The 22,566-nt window shown below is 37.0% G+C and overlaps 2 protein-coding genes across 4 annotated transcripts; one reads left to right on the forward strand and one right to left on the reverse strand.

Annotated features, from left to right (window-relative positions):
* Nucleotides 1-677: 677 nt before the first annotated feature.
* On the reverse strand, nucleotides 678-16,419 carry LOC136255799 (uncharacterized). 3 transcript variants are annotated; one of them, XM_066048694.1, is made up of 9 exons: nucleotides 16,278-16,419; nucleotides 13,346-13,463; nucleotides 11,764-11,989; nucleotides 10,068-10,166; nucleotides 3,480-3,582; nucleotides 2,551-2,767; nucleotides 2,305-2,500; nucleotides 1,537-1,742; nucleotides 678-859 (listed from the first exon to the last, which is right to left on the reverse strand). In XM_066048694.1, exons 2-9 carry the CDS (start codon nucleotides 13,445-13,447, stop codon nucleotides 848-850), a joined length of 1,161 nt encoding a protein of 386 aa, XP_065904766.1. In that variant the 5' UTR covers nucleotides 13,448-13,463; nucleotides 16,278-16,419; the 3' UTR covers nucleotides 678-847. The 3 variants fall into 3 exon arrangements, with proteins under 3 accessions (XP_065904766.1, XP_065904765.1, XP_065904767.1); XM_066048693.1 differs by having other exon boundaries at nucleotides 11,749-11,989; XM_066048695.1 differs by having other exon boundaries at nucleotides 11,749-11,989; nucleotides 13,404-13,463; nucleotides 16,278-16,345.
* On the forward strand, nucleotides 16,397-21,146 carry LOC136255798 (uncharacterized). The gene is made up of 7 exons (XM_066048692.1): nucleotides 16,397-16,873; nucleotides 16,924-17,268; nucleotides 17,320-17,449; nucleotides 18,084-18,312; nucleotides 20,446-20,692; nucleotides 20,752-20,946; nucleotides 21,000-21,146. Exons 1-7 carry the CDS (start codon nucleotides 16,519-16,521, stop codon nucleotides 21,035-21,037), a joined length of 1,539 nt encoding a protein of 512 aa, XP_065904764.1. The 5' UTR covers nucleotides 16,397-16,518; the 3' UTR covers nucleotides 21,038-21,146.
* The last annotated feature ends 1,420 nt before the right edge of the window (nucleotides 21,147-22,566 follow it).

Consider the following 22,566-nt stretch of genomic DNA (forward strand, 5'->3'; position numbering starts at 1 on the left):
TGTCAGAATTTCACACATTATAGTGGTATAATTGATCTTATTTTTGTGCACAGAGTGATAACAAATTTGTAGGTTTTGCAATAAAAAAGGGTTGTATCGAACACAGATCAATCTCAGTGCCTTAAACATCTATATTACTAGCTGCATAAAAATTTATTATGGTCAATATGCTGAATGCATTTATTTGAACCAATAATATAATAATGGTGAAACTATATAATATTTCATGACAGAAAAGTGCTAGTGTAGTGCATGGTCTTTCATGTTGGGCTTAATCAGCTTTGCTGTCTGCCCTTTCCCCAAAACTGATTACTATACATGCATGTTCCTGGGGAACACCATGCACTAATCAATCATATCACTCCAGTCAGAAAGATCATTAACAATAACAACTTTTGCCATTGCTTCCTGTTAAAAAAATTAGTCAATCATGGATGTAGACCACTCTGAATCTCGTAAGCATGAAGTTTGAGTAAGAGCCTTTTGTGCGGTACATGGTGCTGACTTGTCTACTCAAACTCTGTGTCTTGATATCAAGTATTAGCTGTCAGTAACTTTTTCTTTGAATACACAGAACTTATATATCACAATTGACGATGATATATCTCGGAACAAATTATCACATGACATCATCATAATTGTCGCCCAGCTTTATACATAAAACAGGTACTACAGTGTTTAACCTTAAATTTGTATCTAAAACGTGAACTGTGCAGTGTTATTGTAATATTAACTACATGGGAAATATACAAGTTGCTATTATGAACACATAAACTGAGTGTATCACTACATGTTGAAAAATACTATAAATGCACAATAGTCACTCATTAGTAGCCAATCCAGTATTTCAATGTAGCATCTGTAGGGATAATTGAATATTATAATGGTCAAATTTGTAAACAGAATATTATAACTTAGTGGGTATGTACCACCACAGTCACACAGTCCAGAAATACTGATATGCTCCAATAATACAGTCAGCTCTCGAGCATGCTCTTGAAACTTTTGCCATAATAAGCTTGATTTTTTTTAGCATTACCATGTTTTCAAAACATACTTGGCTTAAGCTTAATTGTAGCAATACTGTTTGTGGTGGTTTGAAAGAAATTAGAGTAACAATTACAGCGCTGTAAAACAAAAAACAAAAAAATAAAAATAATAAATAAATAAAACAAGTAAAATCATGGGCTAAAGTATATTCTAATGGAACAGTCACCACAGTTAAAGAATGCACAGTTCAAACCAGGGGCCTCCATATCTAACATCCGAACAATTACAGTTTTCACATCTCACTTAATTTTTGCTTTATAAATGAAGTTCTGGGTTACCTGGCAGGCAGCTAGAGCTATAACACAAAAACAGAGAAGGGACCAAGGAGCTATGCACACATGAATATTACATTTTCTACCTTCCTGTTTATATACCCACAGTGTGGTATGCCGGCTTTCTTGACTGCACAACTGAGTATCATGTGCCTTGATGGCATTAATTTGTTGCCATTTTATTATTTTAATGTTCTCCATTACAATGTCTTACTTTCCATGGATGGTGGTGTTCCCCTTTCATGTGTTTCACTATATCTGATGTCAAAACACCATGATTCTGCTCCTTCTTCTTCGTGTAGCCAGTGTGTATGGCTATCAGGTGTAGGGAGTTGCCTTGTTCCTTGAAGATTGGTGCACCTCCACTACCAGTACCAGTATCCATTCTATACATCAACTTGGCAGACTCTTTGGGTTTAGCTATAAGTGCAGTACTTGAATTACAACACTACAACATGGAAGGCACACGTAGGAGCCTTAGCAACGCATGCAGTGACTGCTGTCTTATTAGAGTATTTGACTGTTCTATTAGAGTGACTATATTTGTATACGATGCATACATAATATGGGTGTTTCATGACCATATGTAGTATGTTTTTGCACATGTTGAATAACAATGGTATTAAAGCTATTCTATTTGAACATGCATCTAAAAACTCCGACTTACAAAATCAGTAGCGTAAAATTAGTTATAGTAGAAAGTCATTTACAAATACCAGCAGAGGAAAAGGACTCCTTACTTAGCAAACAATATCCATAGAAAGTACATTGATTAAATTTTTGGTAAACTTATAGCCTACAACCAAGCTATAAGAAGAGACTGTGTTGTTGTAGACATTTTTGGAATGCCCTTTGCAATTGGATGACTCAAAACTGAAACTACTGTGAACACATGAATCAACGGTCTATTGGACCAAAAGACACATCCATTTCAAGGGAACAAACTAAAGGTAGTATGCAAACAATTGAAATGCCTACAAACCATGAGTGCAGACACCATCACATAACTTCATGATGGGTATCTGTTGGATCATTGAGAGGATATGATCCTTGCCAATTGGGTCAATAGTGCTGCTCATTTGGATCCCTTGAATCCTCAGTGGTGCACTTGGATCACCAGAATATGTCACTTCATCTAACTGTTGTGGTACTACTTTCACAGCAGTGTAGTTCAGTTCCTATAAAAACTAGTGCAGTGACATGACAAAATGCTTAGCTTGTACTATACCTTGTCAGTCCAAAACCACTGACTCCTAGAACCAACATCAAAGAGCTCGGCACCACTATAAGGCTTTGGTTTGTGTTTATTATTGATATAATTGAATAGGAAGTGGCTGCTCTTGGCAGTATTTCCATCAGGTATGGCTTCATGGCTTGTAATAATCAAAAATTCTTCTTTATCTTTCAATTTAAGTTTTCCAACAAATCCAGTAGCTCCATCAACCCTATAGGAGTTACACACTACAGTTTTGAAATTCCACTAGAGTCTATTGTGTTTGAAATGTTGATGTTCCCTTTCTGTATAGCCTAGGTGTTTATTTTCATGAATCAAATGTAGTATCAGAGAATAAGAGGTATAGACTTTACAGTAACCTTACACTATATGATATGTCTGAGAGAATGTACCTGATACAGGACACACATGGATTTGATTATCATTTTTTACGTTTCTTATAACAGCGCATTTATGTGACAATACTATTTTGCTTCAGGATGTGCCATTTTAATGATTCTTGTAGCAGTTTGAATCATAGATGTAACCATATTAAGTTATTCACCTTTTATGAGTTAAGTGAACTTCTAGTGCTCATGCATAGCCGGCAACTATTGCTTTTAACCCATTAATTTGGATTATAAAGCCATACAATTTTGTTCTGTATTTCTTGACCACTCAAATCACTCTTGATTTACAGCATTTACTTAAAGAAAATACTAGTGTATTACCTTACATTTGTCTCTAATATTGAATTGAAAGTGTGTTGCATGTCCGGGGTGTCAAATTCAGTAAATTAATTTTGCAAATTATGGTTGGTGCTACACACAAATAGCTCATGTAGTGATCATGCTAGTTTATTTGCTCATGGTATTGAGTTTTTTTACTTTCTTGACCTTGCAACTCACAACTGACATATAATACAAACACAATGAATAACATACTTTACTGTATTCTCTATACGGCAGACACACTGCATGTACTCCAGTAATTCATATACATCGAAAGCCTTTCCACCTGCTCCTTCATCTAAAAGTTTCTCCTCTCCTAAACCAAAGTACATTAATTTGTAACAACACATTGCATACATTGTACCCACATGCACTCATGTACCTACATGAGACTTGCCCTGTTTTAATTACTCATGATAGTTGGTTTGATTTTTCACTGCAGTTATAGGCTACATGACACATACCGTAAATCTGCTGTCAAAACTAGCCACATGAAGTTGAAACAATTTGCTGTTTTGTTCAAAACCTAGTGGCAAGCCATATAAATAGTCTGAGGTCTTGATGAAGCTTTAGCGAACCTACAGTAATTATATATGTCAGAGTATATGTAATAGTTATACCACGGGCACGAGTGCTTTGCCTGGTATATACACAGTTGCCATTGGGCCACCTTGCCTGGTATATATGCACTCGTGCCCATGGTATAACTAATATGTGCCACGTGGGTTAATCACCTACATGTATGAGAAACTGCAGGCATGCTTCACGAGTCACGAGTGTATTTATATTGGGATATGTGAATTTGAATAGTGGGCACTGAAAACAATGCAAGAATGACAAGGCATTGTTGTGCTAAGAGTTCAAATGTATGTGCAACGACACAAGCATACAAAAAGTTTGATTGTGGATTTATACAGTGAGCAAGGACATCGACACAGGACATCGAAACATGACTTGATGATTATGATGTTATATACTACCAGATATTCACTATACTGAGTAAGTCAATCTGCGATACATAACATTGAGACACAGGACATCAAAATGCGGCTTGGTAATGATAGTTTAATGCTGTTCTAAGTGCTTCCAGGTATTTATTATAATAATCGTGAATAAATTATATCCATGAATAAAATTACAGTCATGCATGAATACCACTTCACCTCTAATGGCTCAATCTACTTGGTGCATTATGTAACATTGAGACAGGTGTCTATATATGTAGAACTTATCAAAACAGTCTATAGAACTCATCCCTGTATATATTAAAAACAGCTACATTTCAGTCAAAGGAACTACTCAGCATGCTTGAATATGACTAAGAAACTTAATCCCACAATAGATCTCAAGATGTGTGACTATATAATGGCACAAAGAGATGCAAAAGACATCAAAGAAATCTGAGTATTTCTTGGAATAAGTTAACGTGATGTATCTTGAGTTAACGAGATATATGTACTTCTTTAATGAGATGTATACAGTGCGTATATCTCACTAACTTACCCTGAACCAGTACAATATGTGATGTATGTATTAAATAAAGCACTGCTGCGAGTGCTATACGGGAAATATAGCACGAAAAGAGTGGGCGAGAGACAAATATAACACGAGGCAAAGCCGAGTGCTATATTTCATCTCGAGACCACTCTTTGAGTGCTATATTTCCCGTATAGCATGAGCGAAAGGCTGTGCTTTATCTGGTATAGAGAACTGTCAACTTGAGGTAAACCACAAGACACACGAAACAATTAGAAACTCACGGAGGAGTGTTACTATCGGTAGAATAGGCATTGTGCCTGTGTATTGCCTGCGTTGCACTGTGCTGTGCCTTCATTAGTTGTTTTGTGAGTCTAGTCCATCTTCTCAATACGAAAAGTGTTCGATTGTGGTACTTTAATAAGTATATTTCCATGATATTCCTAGGACTCGTTCGTTTATGTGAGGAAAACGTACTAAGAACATTAACTGTTGCTGACCACAAGAAACCATCATCGAAATCTTCAAGTGTGTCTGTAAATTAAATCCAGTGGTTTTGCTCTTACTGGTTGGGTTGACTAGTCAGCCAGTGCAGTCAGGCCATCAGCCTACACTGGCTTGGTTGATTGGTTGCACTGGCCAGAATGAGTGATTACTCACTCAAAGTAGGTTATCAGCCAACAAAATAGACCTGGCAGTTCTATAACTACCTGATATAGAACTGTGGTCTATTAAATGCTCTATAACTGCCCAATATAGAACACTTACAATACTTCATTCTCTCTAGTTGTAAACCTTGAAATGTTTATGGTTTCAAGGGAGTGTAACTAGCTTTCAGTGTTAACAAATCAGCTAGTCTATACAAATATATAAGGAAAAATCATACAGTACGGTAGTACTGTATATTAGGGATCATGCAGAACTGGGATTTTCAGTATCACCCTAAAACCAACCTCAATTTCCCTTCATGACAACTTGGCAGTATTGGTTAGGCACAGCCAAGCCCTATAATGTCTTCAGACCAACCCCAAACCCTTCCAAAAGTTTCTATGGAATTCTAAAATTTTCTATTTAACAGAACTCTATTCTGACTAACTAACTGATGCCTTCAGCCAAGCATAACTAGACAATAGATATAGCTACGGGCTTGATTTCTTCACTATTCGACGTCACCTTGGCCTGAGATGTGCTTTTTTTCCAACTGCAGTATGTACAATACACACATTATGGACTTGCCTTTCTCTCTTTTGTGTTCCAGTTCTTTTCATTGACATGCAAGGTGTCGATTTGCGATAGCGTGATGTGGCTTCCCTGAGCCTGTGTTGGTATTTTGCCTATACTTTCCATAGCAACTGGATTGATTGCAGAGATGCTTCTTGTACGTACTGTTCTTCATTTATAATGTTGTGTAATGGACTGACATAGGTGAAAGTGAAGTGTAATGGCTACCATTCAATCTCCAGTAGTTGGGACTCGTGAATCATCTGTATTTTTCTCAGTGACTGGGGCGAACATAGCTGATATTGAAGTGTAATGGCTACTTCACTTCAAGTCAGTAATTGATACCTGGGGCACGCGTTTAGACAAAAACATTAACTCTGGTGCCATCCTTTCTTTTGATGTGGTATGTGTGGGTTCACCAGTCATAGTAATGTTACAAAAAAGTAAACAAACAAATACAGTACAGCTCACGAGTAACGTCGCATGTACACGCATGACGTGCGCTCAAGTGACCCGTGTGGATGCAGCAAGGCTACAGTAATGCTCCATGATAGCTAACTTTACTCGAGAGCGTCACGCAAGACCAGATAACAGGTCTCACCGATAGTCTTGGGAGGCGGCACTGGCTCAGTTCCGCCAGCTGTGAAGTCTCCTATTGCAATGCCTGTGTTGTAGCTACCAAATACTTGGTAACTTAGCTACTGACTTTACCTTGACTCTGTCACGGACTACAGTTAGTGCTGTAGCTAGATAGCTACCGTAAACCTAGATGGATTGGTCTCCAAGTAATGCCACAGAACCCCAGTTAGTGCATTTTTCTAATTCGTATTTTCTTTATCTAGATAGTTAAAGGAATGGTTAACCGAAGTTTCAACTCTAGAAAAGCCAAGAAATTTTGAAGTTACAGCGCTATGAAGGGCCTACAAAGTGCTAACAGCAAAAAAATCGATTTGTACTATATAGTGACAATAAACTACAGGCGTTTAATAAAACAATCATAACATACGGATACAGTCCTCTAGCAAGATGCAACTTGCACCATCGAATTCTCCATGAACAAGCAAATCCATTGCTGGGTACGTTTTGTCTTCCAGGCCTTTTATACGTCCACGGGGGACCAGCGAAGGCAAACGAACATGAGAAAAAGTGATAGTGAACCGCTTGTCTAATGCAAGGCAGACTAACGCTGATATCTTCTGTCTCCTTGAGAGTACTGACACAAAATAAAGATTTTGGAACTCCTCTTGCCTTTGGGATCACGATGCTGCCAAGGTTTTTGGTGTTATCACTTTCTTTCATTGTGAAACAAGCGCTTTAGAATTTACGGATTTTTTCCGTTTTCGTAAATATTCCACCCATTGCGTTCTGCGGGGCCCAGGCGTGCGTTTATTGCATTCTACTGTATAATTAGCTAGCTAGGCTTGCACGAACATAACAAATGTTTATGTGATTTAAGAGTTGTATGAAGTTACTAAACTCAGTAGCGAGTGTTCTCATATGTGGTGAGTCTCGCGCGGCTAGTGCATATCCACGTGATATTCCACAGGTATTGTACAGTACACTGCAAAAGAATGATCCCTCGAGAAGATGCAAGCATTACTCGCATGTGTATACTCGCGACGTTACCTTTGAGCTGTACTGTATAAGGAAAAATTAAGAATTTTAAGTTCGATTAGGGATCATAGAAATAAAAAGTAGGGAAACAAGGGCAGAGCTCTCAACTCTCACGCATTGCACGTGAGACACACGCATTTGACTCCAATCTCACTCTGGATTTTGCAACTCACGCATAGTTTTGCAAAAATCTCACGCATTTTTCAGAAACAGACTGTCTAGTTTTATAATATAGTCTCTATTAACTTATAATCCGAGCCTGTTACAATCTTTGTACCCCCGCGACAACGAGCCGTATACTTTCATACTTGAGATTTTGTAGTCAACGGCGCCGGCTCGCTTGTATCACATGCAAATACACGTGCAGCTGCACTGTGATGCTGCTCATATGGAGCAGCAAATTTAATTTTTATCTGTAAGGCTTCCTATAGTGAATAGCACCAATATTATTCACAGTAGTTGTTTACTTGTAATATCTGGTTAGCTCAGTACAAGTTACTCCCCTTTCACAGTGGCCTTTGTGCACTGCTATGGTGTTTTCTTTGTGTGTTGAATACAATAAAACTCACAGTAGCAAACAATAACTCTATAGACTATGTTACATAATGTAGCTAAATAGTATAGTTGTACCATGCAAGTGAGTTGTTTTTACTGCTTTATCACTTACATTAATAATAATATTTTAAGATGCTCTCAAATCTGTATAGTCTAGCTATTTTTCAAAATTTTCCCAGGGTACATGGCCACCAGACCCCTTAGCTAAGTATGTTTTGTACACTGTCGGATGTTCACCAGCATGTCTCACTCCTACATACTTATTTCTCACTCATTTTAAACTCAGTCATCACTCTAAGGTAACTGACAGGTTGAGAGCTCTGCAAGGGAGGTAGACTACACTTGCAGATATACTAATGGACATTATTAATCTCTACTTCAGCCTATACCCATGACTGAATTAGAGATTAAATGTCCACTAGTATATCTGCAGGTGCTACATTTTATTTCTATGATCCCTAATCGAGCTTAAACTTCCTAATTTTTTCCTTATACTTGTTAGAAATAAAAGTAGGGAACAAGGGATGTCGCCTACAGATATACTAGTGGACATTGTTAATCCCTACTTTAGCCTATACCCATGACTGAATTAGGGATTGAATGTCCACTAGTATATATATCTGCAGGTGTAGGCGACCTCTCTACTTTTTATTTCTATGGTCCCTAATTGAACTTAAAATTCCTAACTTTTCCTTATACTTGTTTGTTTACTTTTTTGTAATATTATTATGACTGGTGAACCCATGCATACCACATCAAAAGAATGGGTGGTGCCAGAGTTAATTTTTTCGTTAGAACGTGCACCCCAGGTATCAATTACTGCTTGAAAGTGAAGTAGCCATTACGCTTTGCTATCAGCTATGTTCAAGCGCTATAAATGAAAAACAGTAGGAAAACACCTCTGTAATCAATCCAGCCACCACGAAAAATACAGAAGATTTGCAAGCCCCAACTACTCGAGATTGAATAGTGGCCATTATGCTTTACTTTCACCTATTTCAGTCTGTTACACAGTGTTACAAGCAAAGAACAGTTTGAGAAGCATTTCTGCCTTCAATCCAGTCACTATGGAAAATACGGGCAAGATAGTGATGCCAACACAGCCACAGGGAAGCTGCATCGTGCTATCGCAAATTGACACCTAGCCGGCATTGTCAGCAAGAAGAACTGGAACACAAAGGAGGACAAAGGCATGTCCATGATGTATGTATTGTACATACTGGTGCAGTAAGTGAAAAGGCACATCTCGGGATGAAGTGATGGCAAACAGTTTAAATCAAGCCCGTACCTATTTCCATTGCTGAGTTATGCTTGGCTGAAGGCATCAGTTAGTCAGAATAAAATTCCGTTAAATAGAAAATTTCATAGAAACCTTTTGGAAGGGTTTGGGGCTGGTCTGAGGACATTTTTGGGCTTGGCTGTGCCTAATCAATACTACCAAGTTGTCATGAAGGGAAATTGAGGTTGGTTTTAGGGTGATATATTTGGCTGGAAAAACCCAGTTCTGCATGATCCCTAATATACAATACTAACGTACTGTATGTATAATATTTGCCAGCTATGGTCCATGCTATCAATGCAGGGATATTAAATTTGTAACTGCTTAATTAGACTGTTATTGTAATGCCGGTGACTGCTCTATTAGAGTATTTCAATACAAAGTTAAGTTCGTGATGTGTGCATTGTGCCTACTGTGGTAAGCAGGCTGAAGTAATATCTAGCAGTGAAAAATCAAGCCTGTATAGTATTGAGTCATGACCTAAACATGCAAATGGCTAAAAGGCTAAACTGCTGATTGACAACACAGATTTATAAATCCCAGGTACCTGGGGTTATAAATCCATTGTATAATGATTTGATGTACACCCAAATTTTGTCTTGTTGCCAAAATTATAGTACAATTAATAATATATACATACAGTATATATCACAAACCTGAGGATTGAGCATCATAAACAGGCTTTGCAGGTTGAGTATTGTTGGATTGCCCTGAATGATTGGACTGGTCCATGGATAGAGTAGCATTGTGTTCCACTGTCAAATTACAATCACTTATGAAACACCTTATAAAATTTGGGAGTAGCGTAACCAAGAGTATTGAATGGCATATCACCCCATGATTAATTGCATAACACGGATATTTCAGTTATTGTCCATTTATGTTGCAAGTCAAAACCAAGTGAAAACACAATAACATTAAAGCGAAATGACTATAGGTTAGAGTTCTGGCACTGCCAAGCAGCTGCAGATCCCTGAAGGCATGACAACATGCTTGTTTGTGTCACTGCTTTCAAGAGTGAGTTGCAGTTATCTTGGGTCCTTACTATACATTTTCCTTGTAGAACAATCGTTGAATACTTCATTGAATAGTATGAAAATCTAGTAAACAAAGACCCGTTTGTCATGATGCATTTCAAATCACCAAAACATCTGTGTTACTTTACCCTATGCAATCATTAATTATGGGGTAATATGCCCATTGATATTCTTGGTTACTATTATATGTGACCTGTTGAGTGAAAACTAGCCGTTTTCACAAAATTCTACTTTGCAATAAAACATACTGGAATAAACTGGATAAAAATATGCATGCTACATAAAAAAATTTACACATTTTAATTTAATCGCATTTGTATGCACTGAAACAAAGCTTAAATCAATAAAATCTATACACCATCAGATCCGTCTTTTCATGAGAAGTATTGTTTTGTGTTTGTACAGTGTAAGGCATGGGAGTTATGGGTGTTTATTTATGATGAAAGTTTATCGTTGTCATTTCATTGTTGAAATGGTCTTCTTTTTATCTGCACAGATGTACAGGGAAAGTACCATTATTATTAGCACTTTACAGTGACCAGCACTGAAGGTCTGACAGCAACATGTGCTGCAGCCTTAGGATTACCTAACCTAATTTCAGGGACTTAGACCTAATGACTTGACTTACTGACTGACTGATAAAGTGTAACAGAAACACTATACCTTGATCAATTTACCAGTTCATGGTGAACAGACTGAGCTGGCCCCCATCTTCGTAGCTTGTTTTAGTTGTGAGCTATGAGTACTTAAAATAACACCTCACTCACTGTCCTGTGATTTATTTGCTGCATCGTTGCTGACAAATCGCTGTATAAGGGGACCAAATTTCAAGGTGATAGTACATTCACAAGTCAAGTTACAGGTTTCCAAGTACATACAATTGAAAAGGCTATAAGACCCCTTTTCGCAGATTGAGTCACATATGGAGACAAAATCAGTGAAGAAAGATCAATCGTGTATGATTGTTTCATTGTGAATGCTCATAATCTGTCGGTCTAGTGTAACAAAACAAAAGCTTTTTGAGTTGAGTAGGCAAATAAGATGATACCCAAGTTTTTAGTATTGAGACCTTGAAAAGGTGTTTTAAAACTTCACGATTTTTTTAAAAAATACAAGTATTTTATCCATTGGTAATCAATGGTTTATACTGTAAATTTAGGCTTGCATGGGTTTTCACAGATCCGGTCACAAATAATGTGTTCCTGTGGATACCGCATGCACATACTGTAAAATGTAAGGTTAAAATGTTATGACACACATTATAGTGAACCATGCATGGCAAGTATTACATACAACGCACCATAATACTTAGTACCTGTTGATGTAATGTCAACAATTGGTCTGCCAGTTAATTCTCTAAGCTCATTAGCAATAGCCTTCATAGTGATGTCTTGACTACTCATAACATTAAGTAAACCATCAAATGGTGTTACTATGTTAAACTGTAGTGATGTTCTAATAATCTCTAGTAGTTTCTCATTAGACTCGGGAGGGCTTTCTTTAGCAATTGCAGTTTTCTGATCTCCAGTAATGATCTCAGCCTAAGAAAGATGCTTTGCAATAAATTATCATGGTGCTTGGTGTAATACTAAACAATGTATAATTTAGCAGAGTAACTTACATAATTATAATGCACCTCATACAGGTTTGATCCATCCATGCATTGACATAAAAAAAGTATTCAGCCATAAAGCATTGCAAGATTTTAAAATGGATGGTGTATTTAAAATTAAAAGTCAATAAGCTCAAAGTATAAGTGCCGCATAAATCTTACATATGGTGCAGAAGGCCACAGTTTTAACAGTAGCACTGCTTGGCCAGTCATTCCTACAGTTACCAAACATCCATACCATTGATACCCACAGTGGAAACTTTTTATGATTACATGATTTGCTATCAATGTTTTCTCATTTACTTTCTATTTTATGTGATGACTATTAACATGGTTTCAGAAGAAACATATTATAAAGAAGTTTGCAGACATTTGCTATACTTTGCTCATGGCAAAAATGCCAGCTGGAACAGACATGTCTAATACATTTCTATTTAAAAACTATTAAAAATGAGATTAATTATTGTGTACCGCCTACCTCATGTCCATTTAGTAGCTTTCCAAGTGTGATATGTATAGGGAAACTCTGCGAGCACAATGATACTAAGAGAAGCCTAATTCATGCAATAAAATTAATGGTGTAGTAACTTGTGACACATGATACATGTAGATACCTCAGATTCTAAGTGAGATTTGGAAAGAGTAGTGAATGGTGATTTAAATGAGAAGGAAATCAGAGGAAATTTAAGTGCATCATTTTAAGCTGAAAATCACTAGTTTCTTGCTCTATGGCGAATTGAATGGGGGAAACGTGCTTTCAATTATGCAGGTTAGTTTGTGACATTCATGTGCAGTGTTTACATGGTTTAGCAAAATGACATTATTTTTTGTGGCAAACTATTCTTGTGAAGCTTAAATTGATAACTTTAGCCACAACCGTAATACAAAATTGCAAGTACATTACAAATTGAGATGGATGTACGTATGTATATACTTATGGAAAGGTATACTTTTAACAGGTTAGCGGAGCAACTTTGCATAATGTCTGCAGTCCTACAAAGCCTCTTACTGCTTTAATCGTACTGGCTGCATCAAATATTCTGCTAATCAAATTGTGTACATGATGCGCTGCTCTCCTTCAGAGATGCATTTACAGAACTTGTGTTCAACATGGCAAGAATGAAACTAAATGTTACAGTGTGAATGTCAGTCACCCAAAGCCACCTGTAAAAGATCACCACATACTTTATGTATGATTTTCTTTATCTCTATCTCTAACGAACAGTTTTTATTGGTTTCAATTATCCTAACAATAATATACATCACCACTTTGTTTTCATGTCACCTTGAAAAGTTCTGCTAAAAAGCGAGCATTGAAATCCAAACGTGTTAGTTCAACATACTTGATCCGAATTGCATCCAATTCCTTTTGATATTTTTTTGGCATCTTGTATGTGTTCTATCTGTTGGAAAAGGATGCATAGTTAATTACCAATAATTCCTAATTAATCAACTAACATGTAATGACATAAGAAAGCTTTAAATAGTATTCCAATATCTAATGCAAATAATCTTACTAAAACATATTTTCAATAATACTTTGTGGCAACCACTAAATACATGCACATTCACTAAAACTCCATCAAAAGGACAAACATTGAAAAAAGACTTGTGAATTGACTATTTTTTCCCACGTGAAACAAAGTCATGTTGCCAAACATATTCTGGGTCATCTTTATCATTACTCTAGACACAATACAGTAGGTAAGTAACTACTATACTGCTGCAGCAGATGTAATGGAAAAGTCTCCTCAAGAAAGTAAATCATGAAAAGTTGAATGCTTGTCACTAGAGTTGCTCCGATTTACACTTTTAGGCCAAGCTGATATCCGATACATTTTTGTCCCATTTTAACCAATACTCAATTGAACATAAAATCCACTAAAAGTATAATATGCTTGTACAGCTAATGCCATGTAGGTACATTAAATACCAAAAAGTATATAGGTATCATCGCATTAGCAAGTTTAATCATGACATTAGTACTTATCAAACAACCAATCCCCCAGTATGTTTAGGATCTTGTATGATATGGGTTGTTCCATCACTATATTTCTATAAAATCTCACACTTTTCTGGAGATGCACCTTGACCCAGCTTGTTCCTACTTATTTCTTAGCTACGTATACTAGCTACTTCAGCTCACAGCTAGCTATTCAGAATAGAATGATCTCTTGATGAAGTAAGACCTACAATCAATTGTTCAATATGCTAATCCATATGTGTGTGTGTGCACTGTATGGGACATCATGGAATAAAATAGCATATGAATCATTAACTATTTCGAACTGCTTTTAGTCTTCACGGCTTTATTATATAAAGAGTGGTCACATAACCAAATATCTTTTGAAGGTAGCAGAAAGTAAGAAATATAACAATTGGTTTACTGCAGGCCACTCAAATTGCTAATTATGTTTCTGGTCCACCGCCCACATCCTTTCCTTAATGTGAAACACATTTGTGGAAAATGCACATATTGAAGTTCCAGATTTATATCAGGCTGTAAACAAAAACTGCTATATCTATGTGTCACTAATTAGCCATATCAACAAAAACCTTTTAAGATGGCACATAGTGTAGAACAATACACTCCAATAGAACAGTCAGTTTCATATAAATACTCTAATTGGACAGTCACTTCATTGTGTTGCTGAATCTGCCAATTCACATTATTTCAGAAACATAATTAGAGTAGCCTAAACTACACATTGTAGTGCCATAGAATGCACGAGTTTGTCCAGTGTAGGTATTGGTCAGGCGACCCTGGACTCAGTAATTAACTTTGAGGTTAGCTAGAGCAGGGCATCAAGAGCGTGATCTAGAGCCACAAATATATGTGATGGATGATTTGAAAAACTTTAACAACAGCGTAATCAATCCATGACTGAACATTGAAAGGACGCTCCATCGGGTTGACATAGACACGGTTGTTGCCTCATCATGCAGGTGTCGAAAACACCAGAGGGGTGTAGCAACCCACACTTGATCATGATCTGACTTCCTGGATAATTTCTTCATATGCATGATGCTTCTCTTGGTCATGCTTACATAATTAGTAGTCTCGTGTGCCAGACAGTTTTTTTGGGGCAACAAATAAACCATCTGCCATGACCACTGCAGGAATGTTGACAGAGTCAATCAAATCACTTCGCATAATCTATGATAAAACAAACACCAATTATTTACGTTCTTAGTGGATTACAGACAGTTTCTAAGCAAGCTTGAAAAACACCATGGACTTAGCTATTGACTCCCCTAGCACAAAGCTCTCAAAAGTGTTGGCAAAAGAAGAAATCTAGTTCACTATGAATTTGTGAAATGGCAAAATTGTCGAGGCAGACCTTCATGATACATTTTTGAGACATTACTATTCTCAGTTTGCTCACACAGATGGCTATGAGGGGTCCGTCACTCAATGAAATATCATTGATCAAAGTGCTGAAACTTGAAATCCATCAATGCTTAATATTTCCACTTGAGGTATCGGTCATCTAGTGATGAGCGAGATACTTTGTGGCTTCTTGAGTAAAACACAGAAAGTTTAAAGATCACCATTGAAATATGAAAATTGCTGAAATACAAATATTGTTTCTGAGTGACTGACCTCCAGATAGTAAGCCTCGTGGCCAGACTGCTTTTATGTATTTACGTGGGGGGAAGGCAATTTTACCTTTCCCCCTACCCAAATACTGAAATACAAAAGTGGTCTGGGCTCCGGATGGCTGTCAATATTCATATGTCAATATTCATAGTTTAGCCGGCTGTCATAATTATTATTATTCCACATAGTTTAGCGGCGGCTCAGTGACATGAAGCTATATATGTACCATGTCACGTCATAGTTTATGCAGCCAATGATTACATTCCAGGTGTTCGAGACGGAAAATGCTTGCAAACCGTCTGGTCACCGTTGGCAACAGTGGTTTACCATATCTCAGCACAGGTACGTATCATGATGCGGACTGAGCAAAGTCGTACTGAGATCTTACTTTTTATGTAAGTTATTTTATTATTTAATTTTTTAGATGACTTAGTATAGACACGACCAGCAGCACGGACGTCACTATGGGCGTCATTGTTTGCTTTATCTTAATATCAGCACGTACGAAAATCTCTAGAAACAACTAGCTAACCCCACCTTCCTACCCATATTACCATCAACAATCTGCCTGGCGATGGTTTTGCAATACCAAGATATAATCTATGTACTAACTTACATACTAACTCTTCATATGCACATCGATATCAACTTATTTTTTTCTAATATATCAACTACAGTATCTCGTCAGTCTGTCAACAAACTCTTATAATGAACCGAGGACACACCCTATAGTGCGCATGCGTGCTTCGGAATAATTGACGAGGAAACGAACGAGGAAAACGGCGCGCCTGCTTTTGGTTTACCATATGGTACTGTAGTACGGCAGCGTTGCGGCAGACTCGAACTGATCGGGGGTGATGTCGAAAATGGACGTCCGAAAGAAGATCGAAGTCATCACACAGTCTTACGATGTGTTGGTGTCCACGATGCCCATCAACAGTGGCAGAATCCTTCAGTCCCTGCACAGTGAAGAAGTGATCACAACTACAACACTCCAACAGATACGTATTGAGCCGCTGAGAAGAGACAAGGTGATGCTCTTGTTAGATACCGTTATCCTGAGAAGTCTCAGGGTGGGGATGGGTGACTTGTATGATAAACTGGCGGACGTTCTGGTGGAAAGTGATGATCCAGTAGCAAAAAAGCTTGGGAATGGCTTAAAGGAAGGAAGAATAGAGGACGACCGACCACCTCCAGTGAAGATTGAGTATAGTAAGTTGCTTGGATGTATAATATGTGTAGCCAACAACTTTGTTGTACAGATGCAAAAACTGCTAGTGATGCTATTCGGAGTATGTATGTGGAGTTAACTGATGGTATTCCGATTAAATTACTGATACCAAAACTGCTAGCAAGGCATGTCATCACTCAAGATGACAAAGATATTATTGAATCGGAGCAACTCAACCCTTTGCACATACATAAGACAAGCTACTTGTTGGATGAAAAGATTATGAGAGGGCTAAGGCTTAACATAACGAAACCATTCGAGGATTTTCTACAAATAATGGAGGAGTGTGAAGATGCGATTGGCAATTCTTTAGCTCATGAGCTAAAAGTAAAATGTGGCCGCATTACCCTTCCCCGGGAAGTCATCATTTCTCCTGGTAACTAATATAATAATTATAGTGATGTATGAATCAGACTTTCCGTTTTAGAGGAAGATGAAGTTAGTGATGGTTTAGAAGCTTATCTGAAAGATTCTGCCAAGGAAGGAAGTGCTTGCTACTTAGCAAGCGAGCCATGGATTTATGCTATTTGTCTAATTAATATTGAAACAGTTGTTAAGTAAGTATTTCTGACCAAATTATACATAGCATATACATATACAGTTTCTGTGTACAGCATATAAGTCACCTGATTTAGGAAAACCAACCTTTTGGGTAGATCAACAATAATTAAATAACACCAGCACAAGTTGGCTACATTATTTGTCCAAACTTAAACTTGCAACTCCCAGGGACGTATAATTTGGCCTGCAGTTTGTCATGCAGTAGAAATATAGTTTTCCATCATCATAATTTTCTTTGTTGGAATGGCCTTCTTTGTGCACACAGAGGAATATAGGGAGAGCACTATACCTTGATGGCTTTGCAAACAGATTTAGCCAAACCTGTTTCAGCCATGAGTTATGGTTATTAATTTAGTACAGGTTCAGAATAGACGAGTGTCGTATTAGTAAATAAGCACACATATACATGTAACCTTTACTGTACAAATAGAATCGGGCAAAAACGGTCGGTTTTTGCTCAGCCATTCACATAGAGAAACAAGAAAGATCATAATCACTGATCTAATCCAAACTTTAGCCATGTATGTATGGTAATTATTAGTAGGGATTCCACTTGCACCTTAGGTGATCTGCATTGTTTCAATATACACTTGTAACTATTACAATGTGATATGCATATATTTTTTACAGGGGTGAAAGAAAATATGGAAAAGGTAGTGGCTTTGTTGGCACCTTAACAATCCGTGGAAGGACTGTTACTGTTCTGATTACCAACAATCATGTTTTCCAAACGGTGGAGCAAGCCCGTAATGCAACTTTCCAGTTTGGCTACCATAGTCACCAAGACCAGTCTTGTCAACCAAATGAGATTGAAGGGCAGATGCTGATACCTGAAAACACTTTGTTTTTTACTAACAAAGTAAGTGTTAAGGTTATTGTTGTAAAGTGGGATGTTAGGTCAATATCTCAGCATTTATGAATACAATATAATTATGTTCATGAGCGTTAATATGACTATTTGATTATGAGCTGATTTTAAGGATGTAGCAGTTGTAGACTTGCAATTTTGGATACAGTGTTACTTGCTTGCAGTTCTATAAAGCATGATGTGTGAATGATAGACTACTGAAGCCTATAGAACTAAGTGGCATGGCTGTGTTCCATGTAACCCATAGTGTATGTGTGTTTGTGTGTGTGTGTGTGTTTGTGTGTGTGTGTGTGTGTATGTGTGTGTGTGTAATTTCCAAAAGATCATATATTTGTACATGTATGTAGTGCAAGTGACTGATTATCGACCAAGTTTCATACCTCAAAGTGTAACTTCACCCAGCACTTGGTTTGGACTGTTAAGATCATCTCATTTTTTTTTCATCTGAATGCTGCAAATAGCTTTTAAACAGCAAGCAATGATGTAGCAGCATGTAAAGTTAGTATTATCGACACCAATACTTATTATAACCATCCATACAAATGGTGCTGTCAAATACGGTCATCGTGTATGTACTCATCTGCAACATTTACAGTAGATACACTGTGCTCGAGCACATCATTTTCATAATTGCCTAAGCACATGATCATACAACATGTATTTGGATCAATAACTCCATCATCTTTATCTACTGCTTCACAATCAATAGACTAGTCATGGCTATAGTATTGGTAACAGTGGACATTTCAGTAGCTTGCAGCTGTGTTTGTACCTTCAGTGAAAGGGTGAGTTTCTGTAATAGATGAAACTGGCTGGCTTGAAGTCTTCTTCTTACGCCATCCTCTAGTGGTCTTTCCTTTTCTTGCTGGTTTCTCTAGCCTTTTTAGTTCTTTCATCTCTCATTTTCCTTAAATCCTTTTCCCTTTCCTGTTTCTTTTCAACTCCTTGACTTTCCTTCTTTCCTTTTCTAGATGAGTTTCTTTCTGTGCCTTCTCCTTTCCTCAATGCATTGCTAGGCTTTCATCACTTAATTGTAAGAAGCCTTGCTTTTGGAATTGCATAATTGTTTTGGAGGAGTAGGAGTACTGGGGGTAGTAACAGTGGGTGTAACAATAGAGACTGGGGGTAACAACAGATGTGGCTACTGGTATTACTGGAACTCCGAAGTGTTGATAATATAATGCTTGGAGATGTGCTTTCTACAGCTGTTGGTGAAATAGTGATGGGACTAGCCAATGATTGTTGTTCAGAAATACAGTAACTAGAAACCGCTCAGAAGTTACTGGTATGTGCTGTTCAGAAGCTGCTGGTAACTGCATGCTCCTCAGAATTCAATACATCTGATCAGGTAAGGTACATCAGGGAGGGATGATCTAGAATGTCAATAGGAGTTTGGCTGCCAGAAAACATGTCTGGTGTAAATCAAGAAGAAAATCACTGCCTACATGGTGCTTCAGGACCTGTTATCCACTTTTGCTGTTCATGTCGTTTCATCCAACACACAGCTCAGAATGGTTACATCAGACCTGATCCTGATAATGATAGTACACCAGGTTAACATGGGAAACAGTGGTGCCTCCATGAATGATCAAAGCAATAGATTTACTCTGGAATAAATATTTAATGGAGGATGTGACTTGTGTATGGATCTGAGATTGTTGAGAGTTAATCATCTCGAGAAATAAATTCCTAGAGATGCAATTTGCAAGAGTAACAGCTTGTGACCACGTTTTCACAAAAAGGCCCTCAAAATTAAATAGTTGAGAGAAGTCATGGCACACTGCTTTCCACTGTGTCTTGGCTTGAATTGGGAAAATACTATGTAATTGCTGTACAAATATGTAGATCTATCTGTTGTAGTGCTCTAGCTTATGAGACTAAACTTCAGTTGACCATTCCTTTGACTATATATAGGATATGTAATAAAATGAGATTCGAAAATGCACAAATATGGGATTTTGCAGACAGTCACAACTTTTCAAGTGATAATTTTTATAGTTTGACTTGATTTAAAATATTTCAAAATTCAAAAAGGATTTAATAGATTATACAACCTGTAATTTGAAGACAGAAGCTTTTGTGCAATAGCTTGACTATTTTATGGATTATATTTCTCACACATAGTGTTCAGACCTGAAGTTTGATTCCCTTGATTACACTGTGGTGGAGGTAAATGAACAACAATTGAAAAAGACCACATTCTGTAGTAAGCTGGATGGTATCAAACACTCCATTGATGATTGCAAGTTTGATTTGGACAAGCACATCCAATTTTCTTCTGCTAAACCACGCGATGATAGAGTGGTGTCCATATATCACCATCCTCAAGGACGCACTTTAAAGAAATCCTCCCAGCAGAGTAAGAATTGTGGTGAGTTTAGAATGTTTTCTAGTATTAGTTATTCAGGATGTTTGCATGTATGTGCATAGATTATCTTCTCTTCTACTTGTGTGACACTGAGGCAGGATCATCAGGGTCACCAATTGTTAAAACAACAGGCGATGATCACCGTTATGTAATTGGTTTACATCGGGGATATATGAAAATTGGTAAGACATCTTATAACTATGGTTCTACTATGAGTGCCATTGTCGATCATATCCATAACAAGCCTCCCAAATATGGTGAGTTGTATTTTTATAGACACATTTGCTATTAGTAAATTTCTCCAATGTAGCAACAAGCAGAGATGAACTGGTTAAATTGCTTAGATAAATATGTACTAGAAGTTACTGAGGATATAGTACTCCTTATTTTAGTATTACATGTTATTTTTGTGTTTATGTTTTACATTTTATATAGGTACAAACAGTACATGAAACAACATACTAGTATAGCCGTGTAGCACCCAAAATTGTGCACTTTTATGAAACTTTCCACATACTTCTCATGCATGGCATGTATTTTTAGATATAGTGTATGCCATCAAAGATTTAACCTTTGGTGACCTTTATGGCCATTATTGCACAGTGATCATTTCTATCTAACTCTCTGAGACATTAACCAACTTGCTAAAACAGTACCAAAATAAAGGTCAAACAACTTGCTTGTGATTTCATTCCAAAGTTATAATCACTTCTAGCTATTAGCTGCAAAATTATTTGAATTTGGTTTGTATGAAGTTTTTTCAATCAATCTTTTACATTTCTTTTTTAACACTGAATTGTTAGTACAGATAGTTAACAGGTGATGGTGATAAACTGAGTTGTACCCTGAGGACTTGCAGTATACTATACTCAAAGCAACAAACATACTTGTAGTAAATGTATTTTGAGTTGCACGTACTTTGAGATTTCAACATTATGTTTGTAGCTGATATATGAAATCTTAGAATATGTAGTCCATCCAATAACATGGTACACAAATTTTGCTCTAAATTCAATTACAACATGCGCTGATAAAAATAATGTGGTGTCTCAACAAAACAATATATTATTTCAGCAAAAAAAACAATGTTAATATTTTCATGAACAGTTTAAGGTGCAAAAAAGCATGTGTTTCTAATTTGTATCTGCTGCTCTTTTGACCTGTGGCACTGATCCCATTATACTGATACACAAAACAAAGTTTACTGATTAAGTTTTCTTGATGCTCAGTGCAACACTACAGATATCAGACACATTGGGTACTGTATTTACACCAGAGTTACAAAAGATTTGCATTAGCTACTGTATAGCCACCACTGCAGTAGCTATAATAGAGGGCCACCTAGTTATCTATGCAAGGAAAAATAAACTTGTACATTAACATCTCAAATTTTGGTCCAAAATGATCAGTTAATAGGGAAATTCTATTTCTCTATGCATGTTTTTCACTATATGAAACACTGATGTCTGAAATTACTAAATAGCATATCACTGATATGATTTCACTGAGAGTAGTTTGATGTGAGAAGTTTTCTATTCATATGACTGGAGATATTTGATGTGTGGTGAGAACTGGATGCTTTTCTGTGACTTGTAGCTATGACTTGCCATATCAGCAGAATGCAGAATGACTAAACACAACTAAGTGTTAACCATTAATGTCTACATAAACAATGTTGGTATGGCTGTTATATTGTGGTACAAAGAATGCAATCTTACTGGTGATATATATAAAGAACAGCTATGTTTTAATTGTAATGTTGACAACTTCTCTCATTACTTTGTGTTGATCTTCTAAACCAGATTAACATACCATCATAACTGATATGCCATTTTAAGGTAGAAGCACATGGTAATATGAGACAATTAAATTAAGTG

Source organism: Dysidea avara, chromosome 5 (genome assembly GCF_963678975.1).
Source record: "Dysidea avara chromosome 5, odDysAvar1.4, whole genome shotgun sequence".
Lineage (NCBI taxonomy): Eukaryota > Metazoa > Porifera > Demospongiae > Dictyoceratida > Dysideidae > Dysidea > Dysidea avara.